General features: G+C 38.9%; 1 protein-coding gene across 3 annotated transcripts in view; it reads right to left on the bottom strand.

The window, feature by feature from the left end:
- Positions 1-22,211, bottom strand: part of plekhh3 (pleckstrin homology, MyTH4 and FERM domain containing H3) — a 41,200-nt gene that overhangs the window by 5,817 nt on the left and 13,172 nt on the right. For 2 of the 3 annotated variants that reach the window (XM_089128650.1, XM_039687030.2), the window contains 9 exons: positions 15,405-15,493; positions 13,529-13,711; positions 10,595-10,752; positions 9,373-9,496; positions 7,164-7,470; positions 6,306-6,513; positions 3,380-3,516; positions 2,180-2,300; positions 1,263-1,694 (listed from right to left, as the gene is read on the bottom strand). In XM_089128650.1, coding sequence (XP_088984776.1) covers positions 1,263-1,694; positions 2,180-2,300; positions 3,380-3,516; positions 6,306-6,513; positions 7,164-7,470; positions 9,373-9,496; positions 10,595-10,752; positions 13,529-13,711; positions 15,405-15,493 — 1,759 coding nt within the window. Of the gene's footprint in view, positions 1-1,262; positions 1,695-2,179; positions 2,301-3,379; positions 3,517-6,305; positions 6,514-7,163; positions 7,471-9,372; positions 9,497-10,594; positions 10,753-13,528; positions 13,712-14,110; positions 14,175-15,404; positions 15,494-22,211 lie in introns of all 3 variants that reach the window. The other variant, XM_089128651.1, reaches the window with a different exon arrangement.

Here is a 22,211-nt window from a genome sequence, read left to right as displayed (position 1 = left end):
CCAATCCGTTTGAAAATTGGTATAGTTATGGTTATTTAAAAAGTACATGCACCAGTGAAACACAATGTTACGAGTGAGCGAAACTGCCTGCGACAAGATGGCCGCCAGGTGCGGATGTCGACCTCCATTGTCCAGCAGCGCGGACGAGACATCTAGCCTTCTATGGATATCTATGAGCAATACCATATGTAAGCATATACATACGTAAAATAACGCGATCATTAACATTACACCGCATATAAATCAAAACTGCCTAATGTTATGAATGAAATGTCGACCCAGGATGAGCTACAGGACCGTGCAAGCTTTGGGGGTGTTGATGGACTCGATCTACTGAATCCAATCCAGTCTTTGAAAAAAAATGTAATTTTCTCAGCTTTTTACTCGAAATGTTGCTTATTTAATGAAACTTATACCCACATGTTGATGGAAAAATAATTTAATAAACTAGAATATAACTTTTTTTTTTTGGTTTGTTTAAAGAAGAGGGTATGTTCTTTCTTTTAAAATATTGCATATTCAGATATTCAGATATTCAGACAACAAAATATTCTTGGGGCCAGTGTTGTAGTCGAGACCACCTCACTCGAGTCCGAGTCGACACCGAGTCCATAGAGAGTCGAGTCCGAGTCAAGACCGAGTCCATAGAGAGTCGAGTCCGAGTCGAGTCCGAGACCAGAGATGGTCGAGTCCGAGTCAAGACCGAGACCAGTGAGGGTTGATTACCTAATTTACTTTTATTTACTGAATTTACTTAGAGTTTAAAAAATATGATCAGTTTAGGGTAAAAAGGCCACATAGTAGATGGTGTTAAAAGTAATTTTATTACAATTTGTCATGCGCAGTTGCGCACTAGAAAATCACCAATCACTGGGCGTGTCAATCAATTTAAAGAAATATTTTATTAACATACATTAATAATCATGAAAAAGATTTTTAATTGAACTCGAGTGGACTCGGGAATAAGTCCGAGTCCTAAAAAAAAAATGTTTGAGTACGAGTCAATTCCGAGTTCAAATGGACACGAGTCCATGACAAGACCAAGACCATTAAAATATGGTCTCGAGACCGAGTCCGAGACGAGTCCGAGTATCGAGTACTACAACACTGCTTGGGGCCATGCAAATTTTGTGAAAAAGATCAAAAAGTTGGCGTGTGACAGTGGCGGACAACTTTTTTTTCTTTTTTTTCTTTTTTTGAAACACTGGTGGGGAAAGGGTTATTGATTACAAACGTTTCACCAGTAACAATCATCCACTCACAATGTAGAAGTCCACTTCATAGAGCGTGCAGCCAAACCCTGACCACTGCCGGGCGATGGTGAGATAGGCGGCCATGCTGTCTCTGCGACTGTATCCCACTAGTGCTTTCCAGTGCTCTAAAATGGTCGACATCACCACGGCTCCCTCCTCTCTCAGCCTGGCTCGGAGTCTTTGGTCCTGTTCCTGACGCCGCTTGTGCCCCCATAATGTCCCAGCCAGCAGACCCCCGGGGAAGGAAGGGCAGCCAGGGGGATCGACGGGAGCAAGTAGGGCCCGGGCCTCCACCACTTCAGCCGGAAAAAGCTGCTCCAACGGCGGGTACGGAGAGAGGGCGCTGAAATCTCCCAGCAGACACTGCAGTCTCAGTGCCGCCAGAGAAAGAAGGTCATCCTCACAGGCTGGCAGCTGCCCACGCACTACCATCTCATGACACTGATACAGAAAGAGAGAGGGAGGGAGGAAGTCAAGCATGGGAAGGTTTACTGAGTTCACTAATGTGTTGTGTTTGCATGTTTGCTTTTCATCCGACTGATAAAGACGATATGCACACATCTGTCCACACAAGTGTGAAACTAGTCCACATTTAACACAAACAGAAAGGAAGAACTGGAAATCCCTCTTTCTCTCTATGCCCCCAAGCCACTCTCTGCTGTTTCATGCACATATAAAATGCATTCAACGGATGTTTGCAGACACATCCAAACTAGGTTGAGAGCAGTCGTGTAACACTAATCCTGTTTATATTATTCAGTAAGAATTAATGGCTTGTAATATAAATGTTCTGAGGAAGGCATCCATCATTAGGTCTTTATAAAACACATTCCACAGAAGGTTCATTTCTCTTTCGGCCTATAGTTTACTTAATCTATTCAACTTTCTCATTTCTGCTCGTCCATGTCTGTCTCGTGTCGTTTTACCTGCTCATAGAAGAAGAGGTACTCAATGCTGTCGGTACTGATGTTATCGGTGTCCAACAGACAATAGAGTTTGAAGCAGAGTCGGAACTGGCAGACAGAGTCTGGGTCTTTAGCTGACAAACTGGAAGACAGAAAGACAAGGATTGGTTAATGGAACATGCATATGGATCAGATGAAGCATTACATGTGAAGCATTAAGCAAATACACTTTCCAATATACAGTAGATACAACTCATGCACACCACACCATAGGGGTCCAATGGGCATCACAAAGAAGGGCTTAATTTAAAAATATTATGAAAAATGACCAAACAGTTGATGGAACCCAGTGACCTACAGTTTGGTTAATGAAATTATCCAAAATATGGAGTAAATGACAGATTTTCAATTTTTGGGTGAACTATCCCTCAAGCACCCCAAAACTGTTTCAACTGTTTACACAAGTCCACAAGTCTTAGGAAGGCATGGCATGACGATAACAATTGAAATCCGCCAATGCTCCCTGAACACATGGCTAAAACCACCCTAACAGAGCAAAGTCATCATTCTCAATCACATGGCACCCTGATTCACTCAGCTTTTTCTGCTGCATGCGCGAGTTTGTGTTCGAGTCTGCACGCATGTATGAGTGTGAGAGAAAGACTAGGCGTGTGTCCATGAACCCACTTCTGGGAAGAGTTGGCACGGAGAACACACACAGACTAACACAAACACACTTCCCAGAATAAAGCGGATGCCTTGAATTCTGGCTGGCTGGGCTTATCTCTCCTTCAGTTTGCTTTCCACATCAGTTAAAGCGATGACATCAGTCTCACCTTGAGATCCCTGCTGGCTTACTGAATACTAATAAAGAGCTGCTTGTCCATTCTCACAGTGTCGGTTAAAGTGTGATAAAGTGTTGGGAAAGTGAATAAATCAAAAGATAAAGAAAAAACAGACCTGCACTGTACTGTAGCACAATCGTAGATGGTAATATCATGGTAATGAATGATTACCAAATTCATGTAACATGGTCTTTACATAGTACTTAAAAAATACCATAGTATTACCATGGTACATGTTAAAAAAAAAAAAACAGTAATGCCCTAGTACAATGTCCAACAAAGACTGGTATAGACGTGGTACTTCAGGTTTGGTACATTCAGCTATTTGTTGTATTCCACATAATACAACTGATTGAAGAAATTTAGACTGAGTTACTTTTCAAATCTGGTGATGACATCAGCAATAATGGTGCTGCCTCCGATAGCTTTCTCCCAGCATGTGTTCTGCTCAAAAAGAGCAAATGTGTTTCGGCTGTCCTGCAGTCCGAGGCGTTCCGCCAACTTCCTCACAACCTGGACAAAGAAAATTAGTGTTATTGTAGTTTTTATTATAATATTCTCATTTAAATATTTAAATTCTGGTCATTTTGTTCTGTGGTTTTGTCATTTTTCTTAGTTTATGTACAGTATATACATATTTTTTTTCCCTTCGTTTATACATATATATATATATATATATATGAAGAGCTCTTTTCCAAAACGCTATAAATCCATTTCAATAGTTTTCAGGAAAACTACATTTTTTACCTAGACCCACACATTTTGTGAATATTCAAATTATCCTGTTTAAATGTTTTATTGGTTCAGTCTGAACATTTTGAACAATAATTATTAAATCAAACAACAATATTGTTAATGATAATTTAAAAGTTAATTTTATTTTTTTCCAAAACGCTATAAATCGAAATAAACCTCAAACAAATAGTACCAATTTCAGCATATGCATGAAAAAAACAAATTATTAATACCAATTTCAACATATGCATGAAAAAAACGAATTATTAAAAACAATCAATATATGATAACGATATTCAAAAAAGGGATGGGCACCCCTCCAGCACATGCACACACACACACAGGCTACATAACATGTGAGCAAAGCGGAGCAGCATGACGCTTAAATATAAGTTAAAAAAAAAACAAAAAAACAAAATAAACATTTCACATTTGTTTTTAATAATATTACATTACTTATTTTTATTATTTCATCTATGTTGAGTAGGCTATGAAAAGGAAACCGCATGAGATGAGTAAGATAGGATCAAAATTCAAAAGCTGCCCAATATCGGAAAATATTTGCAGTGCGTCAGACATGATTTTGACCACTTATTAAGTTTTGTTTTGTAGAAAGCTTGTAAATTTCGTTTCATATAAATTGTATCTTCATTTTAATAAATGTTTCATCGACAAATTGACTGGATTAATACATTAGAAGTAAATATCAGACAATATAATCAGGACACAGAGGCGCGCAGGTGAACCGGAGCGCGTCTCATAATATGAACCGAAACACCGCGATGCTTGCCTCACACAGGCCTGAGAACTAAGCTACAGAAAGCTTTAAATATCTACTTTTAAACAAAACAATTAAAAACTAAAATAAATTGGCAACTCTCTGCGTATGTAGGCTAATTCGAAGTATGCGTTTCTCTATGCGCGTTCACTGCGAAGATGGCGAGTAAGCATCATCAACTTTATCTTTGTTGCTGACACTGAGACCCCGTTTACACCTGCTTATTAAAATGCGATCTGTATCCAGATAAGTTATCCGGATAATAAGTACTGATTCCATTTACACCTGGCCACATAAATGTGTTTTTGCAAAACGGATATAAATCCGATCTTCACCTCCTGCGTTATATGCAGATTTATTGGATTGCACGCCACCAAAAGCAACAGATCTGAGCGGCATTTTATTGATCATCAGCTAATTTCCAAATCAGAGACATCAATAAGAGAGAGTGGCAACAGGCCTGGTAAGATAATTTCGTTTCTTTACTTGAAGATGTGTTAACTGCGTCTGTGACTTACTTTCACTTTTATTTGCGATGTTTGCACGTTGAATAGACGCTCAGCTGCTCATCTGCGGTGATGCGTGTCGCGTGTCGCATCTGACTAGGCTATAACATGACATATAGCCTATATAACACGCTCTCACTCGTTTATTTTTTAGCATTTTTGGGAGGAGTAAAATATACATATGTGGTTTCAACAACCAGATTGCGTTTACACCTAGTAAAGATCCGGACACAATGCGAGCCAGACTACCTCCAGATGTGGTCAGGCAGATCCGATCACGATCCGATCACAACGCGTTTACAACATGCGTTTTTTATTATCCGGATAACTTATCTGGATACAGATCGCATTTTAATACCAGGTGTAAACGGGGTCTGACAGAAAACACTAGTTTATTAATAAACAATTCAAATGTTTCATGCATAATCATTACTTTTGCCGGTTCTTTGTGGCAAGCTTTATGCATACGTTGAGATGCGGAATATGCAATTAAAAACGCTCATATGGTTTCTCTCCCATTTAATTAAATCAATATATGTGATTACTGATAATACAAATGGCTTAAATGATCTACTACTAGTCGACTAGAAAACTAGGACTCATTTTGAGGAATGAATGAACATAATAAACCTCTGTTCAGAGTGCCGCCGTGCTGGATTGTGTAGAGCGCTCATTGAATTTGAGGATTTATCGTGTTTAGGCTAAAAACAGGGCTGGCGCTTATCGTGGTTTGGAAAGAAACTGTATCTTGCAGTACATTTTAAACAAGGAAATATAGCGATTCGGCATGAAACGTTGATAGAGCAGTGAAAGGGTTCTGTCCGCAGCAGAATGACACGACAAACTCATTTTTTTTAAAAATGTCGTTTAACGCGTTTTGGAAAAGAGCTCTTCATATATATATATATACAGTATATGTGTGGGGGGGAGGTAATGTTGGTTACATTAAAAAAAAAAAAAAAAACTATTTAAGACCATAAAAAAACAATTAAAGAAATATTGTCGAATATTTTCTTTAATATACGCAACAAAAAGTACATTTACTTCCATTAATGAATAAAGCAATACATTTATGTGGAAGGATAGCTGCTAAAAGAAAATTATTAAATTAATTAATTAGTAAATTATTAAAAAACTAAGAACTAATACAAAAATAATAAACTACTAACTGAATGTCTCGTTCTTATGTTTGTATGCTAATGATTACTTTGTGTGTCAATAGTGACACATGAGCGGCACAAGGTTCCCAAGCCCTGCTGTAGAGGAAACAAATGATGCAATACCTCATTAGCCGTAGTGTGCGAGGTGATCGGTATCTGGCAGCAGCCCGGTCCAGGGTAGTGCACAGTACACAGTATCTCCTGCCTTCCCATCAGCCCCTGGATCTCCTCCCAAGAGGGCACACACTCACGGCCGCGCGTCTTCTCTAGAGCCTGGGCTATGAAGGACGCGTAGCTCTCCACCTCCGAGTCCGCACTCAAACTTTGAACCCTGATACATGGGGGAAGACAAACAAAGAAAGAGATTTTAAACTTTATTGGGACCATTTACAGGATTTCACACACAAACCACAAAATTTCCCTCCCAAAAAATCTGGGGGAAGTTGTGTGGCCTCTCTGTTTAGTTTGTCTATTTGCGATATGAAGTGTCAGCCACTTGGTAATCACATGCATGCCCGTAGGCCCTAATTGTGTTAAGTAAACACATGCGGGAAGCGACCGGAGGCCTCAGGAGAACAGAGACTCTTCCGTCTCCATTACACCAGCCGCCTCTGTAATCAAAGCCCTGTGGTCAACGCACCATTTCCTTAAGGCACACTCGTTTATTTAGCCATTCTCTTATTTAGAGTCAATTAGCCATGGTCATATCCAAATGACCAACTTTCAAATCCAGTCTCAGGCAGCCCATATTTCCTAAACACTCAACCGCAGTTGTGCGTCTTGGTGTGGAAGCAATTTTCATTCAGAAATTGACAGAAAATTTCACAATTACAGAGACACGGCAATAAACGCATTGAATTAAAAGTGAAATTGAAAGTAATTTTGACATTGTGGTGGGTGAGTGAGCATACACATCCTGAGGAGTGTATATATTCATGATGTTACTTTTTGAGAGATCTGTATTATTCGTGTGTAACTGACCTCTTCAGGTGAAAGCGCAGGTATTTGAGGATGCTGCAGCTGGGCAGGAAGGTGCAGCTCATGCAGGTGAGCAGCTGCCAGTATCTGAGCTGCGGGTTTGGCTGCGTCTGCACACATGATTTGGTAACGCTGGTCTGTTTGATGAGCTGGCAGTAGAGTTCATCTCGGAGCGGCCGGAGGTCGAGGCAGGTCTGGAGGATTCCCTGTATGAGAGGAATGGGCTCGTGGGCCGACTCTAACTGCTGGAGGCAGTTAAACAGCCTCACCGCCTCCTCGCGGACGGATGTGTAGCCTTTACCAGCCATATCTAAGAAGAAGAGAGACAGAAGGTGTGTTGGCACAATGGGAAGAAATCAAATAGGACAATATAAACCAGCTTTTTAAGGACTCCCGACTCCCGTTTTCTGTGAAAATAAATGTTTGGTGTTTCAACTTTCAAAAATTTCTAAAGATTTAAAATCAGATGTGATTAAATTTTATGGATGGCAGATCAGAACCAATTTTAACCAATCAGAACAACCTTTGAGGTGATTTACGCCAGCCAATCATTTTGCACATTCAGAGCAGCAGTCTTTAAGCCAGATGCTGAAAGCATGATAGATAAACTTCATGAGCTTGGAGAATACAAAATGTGTCAAGAACAGCTTACACAGCCAAACGGGTGAAGCGAATATCATTGATCATCTTCTAACAGGACCACATATTAAAGGACAAGTTTGGTATTTTACAATTAAAGCCCTATTTTAAGATAGTTTCTGATGAAATAAAATGGTTAAGATTGTTTTTTAGACAGATGCTGCTGTCCCGAGAATTTTCAGTTTTAGTTTTCCTTCACAAAGGTAGCATAGGTGTAAAGGAACAATCCTTTAAAAACGCATAAAACTTTAGTTTACAAAGACGTGAAACTCACGAGTGGTCTGGGGTGTTCACTGATTTGCTCACACAAAAATCCCTGCAAAAGATGCTTTCCAACAGGTTTTATCATAGTTTTTGTAAAACTACATTGACTTGTATTGTATATTCTGTGATGTACGGTATTACTCCGCCACCGGAAACAGAAATGGGGTTGTTTGTATTCTTTCTGTAGTCTCATGCAGTCGCGGTATCGTAGGCTGCACTATACAAGTGGTTTGCTTGCAATTGGCAAAGGTGCATTATCGCCACCAACTGGGCTGGAGTGTCTATTATTCAAGCTCTCACCGGAAGAATGTACGGTTGTGAGGCGTTCGGAAAAATAGGTCTACAGTTTTACAACGAATGGTAAAACACCTGTTGGAAAGCATCTTTTGCAGCGATTTTTGTGTGAGCATATCAGTGAACACCCCAGACCACTCCGTGAGTTTCTACACAAGGCCAGAGCCCGCTGAAATAACTTGGTCTATTCTAACTGTGTCTAAGGTCAGAGGTCCTGTCCCATCTGTTCCTGTGGGTCATTCTCATGCACACACCAACATTTTGCTCATGCAGTTGGTTTCACAAAAAAAAAACTAATCTCTTAAATTACCTAGTAATCCTTACTAATAATCACTGTAAGATTAAAATTTCCCCAACAAGGGAAAAATTTGGTTCATGACAATGTTGTTCCCCGGTGAAAGTGGCCTCATTCAGCAGGAAAATGCACCTGCATTATAATGGCACTCATTGTTCAGGTATGGGTTGAGAAACATTATAAAGAGTTCAAAATGTTGCCCTGGCCTCCAAATTTCCCCCGATCTCAATCCAGTCGAGCATCTGTGGGATGTGCCAGACCAACAAGTTTGATCCACAGTGGCTCCACCTGGCAACCTACAGGACTTGAAGGATCTGACTGCTGCTAATGTCCTGGTGCCAGACACAAGAGTTTATGTCTCGGCTGGTCTGCACTGTTTTGGCAGCACGAAGAGGACCAAAAACATATTAGCCAGGTGGTCATTAATGTTTTGGCTCATCGGTGTATAGCTGAGTGAAATGGCTTCTCTAAAAAGAAAAAAAATGCAGGGCTTGACTTGAGTTCTTCTATCAGGACACTATTGGATCAGTAGATCTTTGATGTTTGCTATTCGCTGCAATCTTATGTGACTGACACGTTGATGGAGATTCCCTTGCGAGGGGAAGGGAAGTTTATGTTTTTCCATAAAAAAAAAAAAACGATTTGTCCATTTTTAATTTATGATAAATTGAAAGAAATAGGCAGACAGAGTTAAATAAAGAGAGCCAAAGTTTGACTCACGTGTGTTGTGGAGACTGCCGTAGGGGAAAGGCAGCAGTGGGGCGTAGAGGGGGCTCTGTGTGTACCTCAGGATGGGATTATGCTGATAGATGTGCTCCACAACCTCTGGGTTGAATTTATTCTCCTGTACAAAAACATTGCACATAAACACACATACAGTAATGCAAGGACAATTAAACACCTTGAAATAAATAAACTCAAGACAAATATATCTTCTGTGTACCATTATGTCACTATAAACAGATGACCTCTTTGTTATGGGGTTGGTAATGAAATGGTGTTTCAAATGTAAATGGAAATTAATTTCAGCTTGCAGGCCAGCTCTGTGTATGTGTGTATAATGAAAGCTGCTGTGTACATTTCAAGTGTGAATTGGGCCTGTTTATATTGGTTGTGGGGTGTTTGCTTAAAAATTACCTTATAAACCATCCCAAGATCAGTTAAACATGACAAGATATCCTAACCTTACCACTATGTACTTTGTGTTTGAGTATGTGAGAGGTCAAATAAATAGTATATGTAAATAGTACCATAAAATAATAGTATAGATACTAAACTTAAGTTTATGGTATCCATGTCAGGAACTATATCTTCATCAAAACAAAATTTTCTAATACCATAAAAAATAATAAGGCAAGAACATAGTCATGACTTTATTGAGAATATAGCATAGCCTCCCATGTCTTTTTGCTTCAATATTTAATATCCATACATAACTTATCTTTAAGAGTAATATAGTAATCAGCACGATAATTTTTGGGTCGGTCCACTTAACATTTCAACCATTACGGTTTTCACGCCTGTCTGTCTGCCTGTCTGTCAATGAGATTCCTGGGAGTTCTGTGGGCTAGCAACTAACATCCTATTAATATAGATCTCTCCAAGAGTGCCGGCATTACATCATAACAACAGGGTTCTTCTAAAGAGCTACTCACTGCCATCAAAACTATTTCCAGGGACACGAGATACCGAGCAGCATATCTATAAGTGTAAAATCACCAGCCAACAAACTAATAATAATATACTGAGGCAGAGAGACGACAGTGGGTGGGGTTTAGACGGTTTACACACCGTGTCTGTGTATGTGTGCCATCCTGACCATGGACAGTTTAGGAGCTAAGCTGAATGAACTAATAAAATGTAATATTTTTTCACTGAATGTATATATACACACACTTAGCTCTGGCATTTATAATCGCTTCATGTAGGCGTGTTCTCTTACCTCGATGTCTCGTATGAGGAGCTGTGTTGGCGTCTCCACCGGCGCTTTGCTGTCGATGACTTTCTGCACGGCACACGCCCAGTGCACCGCCTCATTGTAGTGCTTTGTGAATAGTCTGTAGCAATGTTTGCGGCCATACACCGTCAGACTCCAGTAACCTGTCGCACACATTTCAAATATTTTAGTGCTGCTCTGTGAAGAAAATTCACAGAAGCGGTACAACACAAAAATAGCATCTCCTAACAAATAACGAGAGTATGTACATAAAGAAAAGTAAAAACAAAAATGCAAGAAAACTTGTATGTGCTTGTGCTATTTCTGATTAAAGACAAATGTACGAGAGCTCCAGATTTCTGACAACCTCATATTTCACGTGCCTGGCCTGCAGTAAATGTGTTCAGATGTTCCTAAAGCCGGATCTGGATCTTTTATGAGGATCTTACGAATACATAATTTCTCCCTTTTTTTGTTAACTTTGGCAGTCAAAAGAATGAAGTTTTGGTTCAAATTAACTGAGACTTATAAAAGACACAGCAATTCTTTACAATCTCCATAAAGCCCACCAATCTCTCTAGACTAGGCAAGATCTTGCTCTCAACAATATGAAATATTTTAGAGCAGAACAATGTATATTCACAGTGGAAAATTTCCTGTAATTAATTTGGGTTTTTCAGGACCACTGTGTTATTCGGTGTCCGCTGTAAATAACTCCTATTTCTTGGCCACGAAATTGTACCTCATTAATGTATTCATTAAAAGAGCTGTTTTACTCTGTGGACGAGCCATTAGACATGATATTATATGACGAATTGTTTGTTAAAATAAGAAACTGTTGCCATCGTGTCCGCTGTGCTGGATAATGAATGACTCCTGACCAACTGCTGCTCTTGTACACACACTTTCAGACATATACACACATACACACACTTTTATCTAGGAAAGTCCCTAAAGTTAATCTGGCAAAAGTTTAGAGTTCTGTAGACTGTGCTGGTTGAAAGTTTGCATGTGTGTGTGTTTCAGAAATCCAAACATTTGCCATGTGAATATGCACACACACACACACACACACACACACACTGTACAGTATAAGTCTTTGATTCTGTCTGGTCATCACAATCTCCCCAGACAACAATGCATGCCATTTGTCTGCCTTCATTTCGCTTTTGCTCTCAAACAATCCTGCATTTCATTTCTGTGATCAAAGTCTTCCCACAAGAAAGATTTCAAACCCAATGTCAAAAAGAGATCAGCAGTCTCACGCCTGCTCTGTGCCTGTGATCTGACCAAAAGATCTGTTTTCTTCGAAAAAAATGGATGTCATCGGGAGGACAAATCCTAAAATAGTGAGTGAAATACTAAGTTTATCTTCCATTGAACATTAAAAGGCAAGTTCACTAACCGTGATACAAAAAAAGTGACAAGCGATTTTGCTAATATTTCTGCAATGTGGATGAGGAGAGATGGAAAAATATTGTACAGTTAACCACAAGGACAACCTTGAAGGTATTAAATGGATAGATTACCCAAAAATTCCAATTTTAACATTTAAGGCTTTGTTTACATATGAACATATGCTTTAGTTCACGTATACGTAGAGCACATCGCATATGATAATAATGGAAACTCGTTTGTGCGTCACATGCGTGAACAAACCACATTGGTTCTCACACAACCAAGGAGTTTCCAATGTTTACCAAATGTAATGTGCCTGTCAATGAATGTTTAGATGTAAATAAAACGTAAATGTCATCATATAAAGCAATCATATCTCTTCACAAGACTGAAAGCAAATGAAAGTTGTTTTTTTTAAACTTTATTACTTTATAACTTCAGAATGGTACTTCATAACTGCTCAATTCATATATATTTGTTTTACTATGCCTTTATGGCATAGTAAAATCTTCTATGATTCTGTTACACTTACTTTGAATGGAGGGACAGAAACCTTTCAGGTTTCAATAAAATATTAAATATTACAATATTTTCATTTGTGTTTTGAAGCTAAACAATGGTCTTTTGGGTTTTGAATAACATGATAAATATTGTTCCAAAAGGTGAAATTTCAGAAGATGTGAATACAGGGAATGTATTTTTACACTCTTTCAGTGCAAACAGAAAGAACTGCTCTGATTGGTTGTTTTTAACCTTCTTTTAAAGACATACTCAAAAGGTAAAAATATGCATAAATAAAATATAAAATCCGCTTATAAACCATAAAATCCAAAATAGAAATATTTTTTCCATATACACAAAAATATGCAAAAGTACTTATCACTAGGGCAGAACACTTAAAAAGACAACTTTGTACCTTCTAACAACTTTGTATCATCCAAAAACTCAAGCCATCCAACATGTATATGGGCTATCCTTTCAATAATTTCAAAAAATTAAATATGACTTTTCGTCCAGCCAAACACAATCGAAGTAAAAAAATATATATATTTATCCTGGTTCTTCCCAGCTTTATAATGGGAGTGAATGGTACATCAGATTTTGAAGACCAAAAAGCACATCCATCCATCATAAAAGTAATCCATTATAGTTTATAAAGTTATAAATAGGGATATTTTACTTGCAAAAACACACCTTCTTCGCTCCAGAAGGCCTTAACTGGAGCCGGATATGGATTACTTTTATGATGGATGGATGTGCTTTTTTGGGCTTCAAAATCTAAGGTAACATTCACTCTCGTTATAAAGCTTGAAAGAGACAGGATATTTTTAACATAACTCCAATTAAGTTTGGCTGAAAGAAGAAAGTCAAATCCACCTTTCCGGTGGATTTGAGTACGACTTTGAATCATTTAGGGAAAGGCACACAGTTGTCCCTTCAAGGGCACTGCTCCAGTAACAAGTTATTGTCCAACCAATTTCCAGAGAGCATACACAATGAAAGGGAATGGTGACTGTTCCAGATTATTTGCAGGTGTGTTACCTGTCTGTTTGTAGGTGTATTTATCAGGCCACAGCACAGAGCAGAGGGACGTGAGTACAAGCGTGCCGAGTCTGCGAGCATCTCTGTCTGAGCCGCTGTAGTAATCGAGGGAGTCGGTTGTCAACACAAACCAGAACCTCCTCTGCCGGAGCCAGCCTCCCTGCACCTCTCGCAGGAGCCAGCCTGAAAAAGAAAGAAAAAAATACCCATATTATACATGATGAATATTGCAACAGATCAATCTGAGAATATTAAGGCTCAATTTCAAAACCTGGCAGAAATAAATAGTTTAATTTGAAATATAATTGTTTGAGAGCGCTCATGGAAAAAGGCGAAAGCACAAACCAGCCCGTCCACATCCAGTCGAGAGCAGCTTACCAAACCATCGCTCACCCATCTTAATAGAGGGTTGTGTTAAGGTCACACAGGGGATAAAATCTCCCTCCAGGATAAAATCTCCCTTCAAACCAAGTTTGTCAGCTATGCACAAATGTGTCTCAGAGACAATAATCAAGATACGTTTCATGGGAAAACTGCCTTTGTTTTTTTGGAGAAACCCTCATGACACCCAGACCATGTTACCTTTTTCCACTGCTGCTTGCAGATACCGCATCAGCTACCTTTCCCGTTCAATGTGTGTGTGTGTGTGTGTGTGTGTGTGTGTGAGAGAGAGAGTGAGTCACCCAGACAGACTGGGGGAAGACTGTCTTATTTAGCAGCTCCACGGGCCAGCATGAGACAGGCTGGCGGAGTATTTGGACCCCTCCACACTAATATTACTCTGCCCAACTTATTATTACTCATTACATGTGATTGAGTATTATGTGCACAGTGCTCACATTTACACACCCTGAGATCACAGACAACTCTGAATAACACTCACACACTTAAACCCGTGGACAGCAAATTAGGTGTTGGTTAACGATGTCTGATGATTGTGTCAGTGTGTCACTGATAATACTGTAAGCTATAACAAATGCATGTGTGTGTGTGAGGAAATGAGGAAACTATTGTTTTGATGGTAAGGTTTGTGTCAGATTGATCAATATTCATATTTTCTGTCTACAACAAATAACAATAATGATTATTAGTGTTCAATAACCAATTATATTTCAAAATTGATGACCATAATAAGAAATGTTCCTTGAGCATCAAATAATCATAGATTGATTCCTGAAGGTTCATGTGACACTGAAGAGCAGAGTAATGATGCTGAAAACTCAGATTGCCATCACATGAATAAATTATATTTACACAGAAAGCAGTTATTTTAAATTGTAATAATATTTATTTAAAGTAATAATATTTAAAATAATAATATTTGATAGATTTCGTGTTTTACTTTATTTTTGGTTAAATAAATGCAGCCTTAAGAATCATAAGAGACTTCTTTCAAAAATATAAAAAAAAATCTTACGACCCAGACTTTTGAATGGTAATATCTGTAAACCTGATAACTAACAATAATGATTATGTTTATAATAATACAAATTTTGTTCAGTATATTTAGCCCACAAATACCTTTATATAGAAACAAGTCACAAGTGTGTGTTTTTAGGGAGATAGTTGTGAGACAGATTTGAGATGAACTCACTGCAGATAAAGTTACCAGAATGTCAAAGTTAAAACCAATTCAACCTCAGAAATTGCAACCTTCAAATCTTCGATATTCACGCTATCTTCGAAATTGCAATCTTCACGCTTCAAATCAATCTGATTCCATAATTGTTGTTAATAGTGGACTTTGTTCATACCCCCAAATGCACCAATGCATGCAAAAAAATACATTTGGTTTTACATACACAAAAATACACTTACAGCCATAATGACAACTATGGTGTCAGAGAATTATTAATCAGCAGAATTTCTGTCTCACCCTTTACGAGCACCTCTGGGTCTTCGTCCATCGTCATCTTCCCCTTCTGCATGATGAGACTTCTCTTCTCCTCAGGAACTCCTGACAGACTGAACAACATGGAACACAACATAGACGTCAGCAATGTGTACTGTACGACCCCTTCCCCTGGCCCCCACACACACATACATATATATGCACACCATCCCTTGAGGGAAGCTGGGGTCAACATCATAATTCTGCTGCTAAAACAGAGCCCAACATAGCATGAAACCACTTCGCATATGCAGACATTTCACATCTCACACACAAACACAACACTCACACACACGCACATCCCTCCACCCTCCACCACCATGGCCAGGCAAGCAGAGCTTTATCGGTCTGGCAGCCAGGGAAAAGACTGAAAATAAACGTGACTAAGAGACGCCAAGGACACTCGCACGCTAACAGAGAACTGGGAAGAGACGAGGAGAACAAGAGAGGTCTAGGGGCAAGAAAATAGTACTGGTGGTGGTTCCAATATGCTATACTATAAAGGACCTTAGTGGGACATTCCTCATCATTGGGCCAAGGACAGTGTTTTCAGATTTATTTGTATTTGTACCATGTTTAATTAATAATCTTTCAGTATCAAGGTATGTTTAAAGTACCATGGTACTGCCATGTAAAATGTTTTGTGGTGTAGTGGTTAAAGGATAGAAATCACTATGGATAGAGTTCAAGGCCACAAGCGTCTACTGTACAATTGGACTAAAAGACTCTTGTTAAATGCAGAATAGCAACTTGTAATGAGCAGGTAAAAGATTAGTCAGAGGACGTCAGTAGCCATCAACTGATAGAGGATTTGAGGAATGCTGGGAGCACAAGCACCTTGAAGCAGACAGTGACGGATAGATAATCACTCTGATAACACTGGCACTCAGACAGACTAAAACACACACACACACACCGGGCTGTATTGGAGGAATTGAATGTGGCAGTGAATCGGTTAATTAAACAAGAGATTCCTGAACATCCTGTTATCATCTGAGAGAGAGCTTCAAGTGACACTAATTATTTGGACTTGCTAGTTTCTCACCCAAATTAGCCATTTGTTAAGTCAATGAAATTGAGAGTCCTGAAAACTCACTTCCTCTTGCTAATGCCCTGGAAAAACATGGTTCGTAACCAGAGATCATTTGATCACTGATCGTATGGACGAATACTAGCCCGGAGCACATATAGGATCTGATGGGAGAGCAAATGATCAGATCGATCTCACACACAATCAATCATACTTTATGCGCGCCGCACACAAGTTAAAATCTCTCATTCTGTCTTCCTTAACACACTGATAAAGTCAACATATTGCTTATATCAATAAGCCGACACCAACAAGCTGATGAAATAGTTTGATATGACAGATAATATCATGATATGACAGATAACAGATGATAGCTGTGCAGTATTTTTGTGTTCTTTGAATATCTTGAACCATGTCGATGTTCTGTACATTTATTTACAGGTCTGTTTACAAGTGTGTGTGTGTGTGTGTGTGTGTGTGTGTGTGTGTGTGTTTGTAATGAAGATGCAGTGGTAGATCCCTGTGGATTTGCATCATTCTCTAATTTAAGTTAAAGCTCAGGCAGAGTCAAGAGTTTACAGACATCCATCCGAAAGAGAGAGAGAGAGAGAGAGAGAGAGAGAGAGAGAGAGGGGGGCAGCACAAAAAGAGGAAGCCTCCATTCGCAGGAGCTGTGAGGGCTGGAATCAGCCGGTCAGAACCTGCCAGAACCGGTTTATGGATCAGAGCAGAATCAAGATCAACAATTTGGTTTTAACAAAAAACATTCTCTGTCCCTCAGGCATGAGAATAACCCTCATCCTAATCTAGACAGCATTAATACACACATACACAGATAAAAATGAGTCGAGCTCTGGAATGAGACCAGCACGCAGATACAGATGATAAACATGCTCTGCTATATAGAGACTTTAGAGGGCAGTAAGATATCTTATGGATATGAGGTGTAAAAGTGGAAATGAGCTTTATGACTCATGTCTCAGGGGCTAGATCTGTTTTACTATCTGTCTAGACTATCAGTAAAACTAAAAACGTTTTTAAGAATATGGGGATCAGAGAAGTCTGTGACGGTGACCTAAAAGGATAGATATTTTGGTGCTAAACTGTAAAACCGGAGCAGGCCAAGATATATCCAGATCGGAGTCGGCGCACACCGCATTTCACTGAAAAGTTATGGAGAGATACGAAACACTGACTCATCGGATTATCTCTTAGCTCTGTACAGGACATGACAGTACAGGAGACCGTACAGCGTGCACTACAAATTAGGAACTCATAATCAAAGGCCTGTTTCCAACAGCATCCACAGACTCACAACATGAAATGACAGAGCCATGGCTCTACAAACTGTAGCAAATAAAGTGATTTCATTTACCGAGTACTTTCTTCAACAATGACGAACTTGTGATGGATAAAGATATAGATAGACACATCTAGTGAAGAATGGCTCTTGATAACAGAATGGTATCTAAGTGGCTGAAGAACTTTTTTGTTTGAAGTGCAGGCATGATCATTTGAACCATGTTAACCTATCTGCCCTTTTCTCTGGGAAAATATAGTTAGCGAGTAAAGAAAGCAAGAAAGGCAGGAAGTAAGGGTTGCAGTTTGGCTTGGGCTGTCTAAACAGTGATGCCCTTTTGAGTGAATGAGATCAATTGAGCACCTTGGACCCTCGGAGCCAGATGACACACAACACAATAACATGTCGTTGATTACCCAACAATACCAGCTCCCGATCGACACGAGGCGGGTCACGTCTCGTTCAAACCTCTCAAAGTATAGCTATATAGCAGTAGTCTGCGCGCGCACACACACACACGCGTTTCTGTGCAGTTAATGTGTGTCTGAACTTGAAATGCCACACCTACACGCGAAGGCACTGATAACGCACAGGGTTTGGCGTGGTGTGACTGTGCACCACTCTTATCCTATGTAATAGATCAAACAGTGACATCAGCATGGCACTATAGGCCAAACCTATGCGCTCTGACTCTGCCATCCTTTCAGCTGAATGAGGAAGAAGAAAGTACTATTTCCTCTATAGAAATGTAGAAATGAACGAGACGCTGCCATTCTGACTGAAGAGGTGTTTTTAAATGATGGCGACGATCATGAATTATGATGTGTCTGTGTGTTTACATGTCGTGTGGATATGTTTGCCCAAATTTTATTGTTTAGACACTGATCTTCGATTGCTCAAGAGACTTATGGAGTTTCATATTAACTTCACCCCAGATGTTTCTCCTTAAATTCGTTTGGAGAAATAAAAATGTAATTTTATAGAACGATAAAAAGAACACGAATAGCATAGCTCAGCTAATTCAGTATGGGAAGAAATTAAATTTATGCTGAAATTACCAAGATGTAATACGAATAAAATGCATAATGCACAGGGGAAAAAAGGATATGCTCACTTAAAGTGGATATTATGTTCTATTTGGTAAGATCAAATCCATCAGCCTGAAGTTGAAATCTCGTGGGAGCCGCCATTGTAGCAGAACTTCACCTGCTGTTAGCATCCCATTGACTCCCATTCATTTTGGCGTCATTTTGACAGCGGACAACTTTACATCTGAGGCATCCAAAGACTTTATTTGTCCGTTATTTATTTATAAAGAAACACAACAATGTATAAAAGGCTTCATTGCCCTGTATCTTACGTTACGGCCCCGTAGAAGCTGTTTTTGTAAAAATAGGCTAACGATTGTGTCATAACGAATCGACCTGGCGATCAGCTTTTAAAGCTACACTGTGTAACTCTTTTAGTTTATTCTTAGCTAAAACACTTAGTTCTTTCAAAAATATATGTGCTCATTAATGTATATTTACTTCGTTCAAGTAATAAAGTATTTTCTTGAGTGTATAATATGTCATTGGAAACACATACGGGTAAGGGGTTCTAATGTCGGTCGCCATGTTGCCCCTTCATCTTGAAAGTGCATTAGCCAAAGAGGGACATACCCGATAATTCAAGCTTCGCCTTTCGCGTTTACGTTTGAGTTAACACTCATGGACAAGGTCGAACTGGAAGCCATGTTAATCTTGGACTACATTGGCCACCGTAGGAGTTAAAATGAAATCGTAATTGAGAGGAACAGAAACTAATATTCAATGGATGGTCATATACCTTTTCACCGCTAGATGGACGTAAAAATCACACAGTGTAGCTTTAACGTTCTCAATTTTCTTTGTTGAAATCAATGGGGTCGCTGTGTCCCTTTCTTTTACTGTCTATAGGAAATACGTTTGCATAAACTACGTATGATGGAAATACTTATGTGACTTTGTCTCAAAGTCATGTGACTGAATTCACGTCTTAAAATTTCCCATCAACATGTTTGGTCCCTACGGTTCCCTAACAAAGTATTTACCAATGATCACAGCTAAAACTTGGTAAAAGTTTAAATTTTATCTTTAAATTGTACTTAAATTGTAATTTAAATTGCACTTTAAATTGTAATTAACTTATTACATGTAATAAAGAGTCACAGAAGCTTTTTTTTCCAGTGAATGCCACAACAATTGTTTATACTGTGCCAATTTCCTCAGAACTTTATCACAATTTTTTCATAAATTAAAAAAGAATTAAATGGAGACATTTAAAGGTCTCATTTGTCATTTTCTTTCCTATGGGAGACTGAAATTCATAGGCAGATTTGTGCTGTGATTGTGTGAGGGAGAGTGAGTAAGTGTCAGATGTTGGCGTTTGAAGTTTAAGTCTGGAAACTGTAAAGTAGAGGTTTATTCAATAGTCACAGCTGGAACGCAGGTTTGGACTGCTGTATAGGGGGGTGAGGGGTGTGTGTGTGTGTGTGTGGAGGGTCTGGGGGTCTCCAAGGTTTCCACAGCTGTCCAATCAAACCCATCCCAAACCAACCCACGCGGCCCACTCTTTTCCCAGAGTCCACAACAGTGGCCCCAAGAGGGGCCTACGAGTCGACTTCTTGTAAGAGGGAGAGCAGAACAGGAAACAATTTGTCACACAGGATTAAACGGCAGGAATAATAGAAGGAGGAGAGGAAAAATTAAATGCCTTTCTCCAAATCTAGGCATGGGAGACTTGAGGGAGAAACAGCAAGAGAGAAATACAAATAAATGGAAATATAAGATAAAAGGGCCTAGACAAAATATCAAACCGAACTGTCAATCAAGTAGGATGTTGACTTTACTGACACATGGGATAGAGTCATAAACCTCGTTTCAACACATTATAAGACAGGTTAAAGAATTTGAGAGCGAGCAAGAGAGAACAGGAACGATTATTTGGAAGGGAAAGTGGAAAGTGCTGTTAAGAATGTAACCATTTTTTTGTAGAAATATGTCAAATGACTGATTTGATGACGGGAGAAAGGAAAATAAGCACATACTGTAGTGCTTGTTTGCGGAAGTGACAACAAATTCACCCCCCAAAAAACCTCTGCAGTCCTGCATGTTAAAAAAAAACTACTCTCACCTCATGTCACGAATACAAAACTGTGCCTGCACATTAGAGGTCTTGAACTTAAATGACCTGGGGGACAGTTGAGTAGCTGAAGTGCTTTTATAAGCACAATTAAAAGGATTGTTTAAGAATTATTTGAATAGTTTGGGGTCAATAAGAAGTTTATACTCTTATTCAACAAGAATGCATTAAAAGTGAAAAAGACATTTGTAAAGTTCAAATAAATGCTGTTCTTTTGATCTTTCTATTGTTTAATCAATGTTCCAACAATAACAGCAACAACAGTTTTCAACATTGATGATAATAATAATAAGAAGAAGAAGAAGAATGTTTTATTGAGCAGTAAATCAGCATTTAAAATGATTTCTGAAGGATCATGTGACACTGAAGACTGGAGTAATGATCCTGAAAATTCAGCTTTAACATCACAGGAATAAATTACATTTTTAAAAAATATATTAAAACAGAAAACACTTATTTTAAAGTGTAATGATATTTCACAATATTACTGTTTTTACTTGTTTTTGATTCAATAAATGCAGCCTTATGGGCAGAAAAGACTTACCAGTAAAAAGAAAAATATTACTAACCCCAAACTGTATTGTCTGAAGACTAAAAAGCAATGATTAATGCGGATTTAATATATATATATATATATATTAAATCTATATACAGAAATTCATTTTGATAAACGAGTTCGAACAGGAGAGTCACGAGCAGTAGTATACACAGAAGAGCAAGGTGACCATTTGAGCTTATAAAACTTAAACTTTGTTTTTTTTTTAAATGAGCGATCTTTACGCTTGATAAGACCCTTATTCATCGTCTGGAATCGATTAAAGCCCTTTGAACAGTTTGCAGTTTGCACTCAAAGTGTCTTTTGGACCTTGAACCATTTGGTTACCAGTAAAGTCCATTATTTGGAGAAAAATCCTGGAATGTTTTCACCAAAACCTTCATTTCTTTTCGACTGAAGAAGGAATGACATGGATATCTTAGATGACATGTGGGTGAGTAAATTATCAGCAAAACTCCTTTAAGGATAGCGTGTTTTTTTTGATGTTGTTGTTGTTGTTGTTTTATGAGTGAGGGGGGCCGTTTGATCTTCTTATGGTTTAAGACTTGAACTCAAATGTTTTGTAAGTTTTCAGTGGAATAGCGTCATGGAACTGGAAACTCTGGGGTGGGTAATATTGCCAGGCAAAACGGTTAATATGAAGGCAACGTAGCACTATTATGTGTGTATCCCTCCCTCTCTGACGCTCTCTGTGGCCTAGGCTTGCTAACCTAAACCATCTGTGTGGCCCACACTGACAGGAAA

The sequence above is a fragment of the Pimephales promelas genome, chromosome 3 (assembly GCF_988280905.1).
Source record: "Pimephales promelas chromosome 3, fPimPro1.hap1.1, whole genome shotgun sequence".
NCBI classification, from domain to species: Eukaryota; Metazoa; Chordata; class Actinopteri; order Cypriniformes; family Leuciscidae; genus Pimephales; species Pimephales promelas.
The sequence above is the reverse complement of the archived record's forward strand: the minus strand, read 5'-3'. Positions and strand labels throughout refer to the sequence as shown.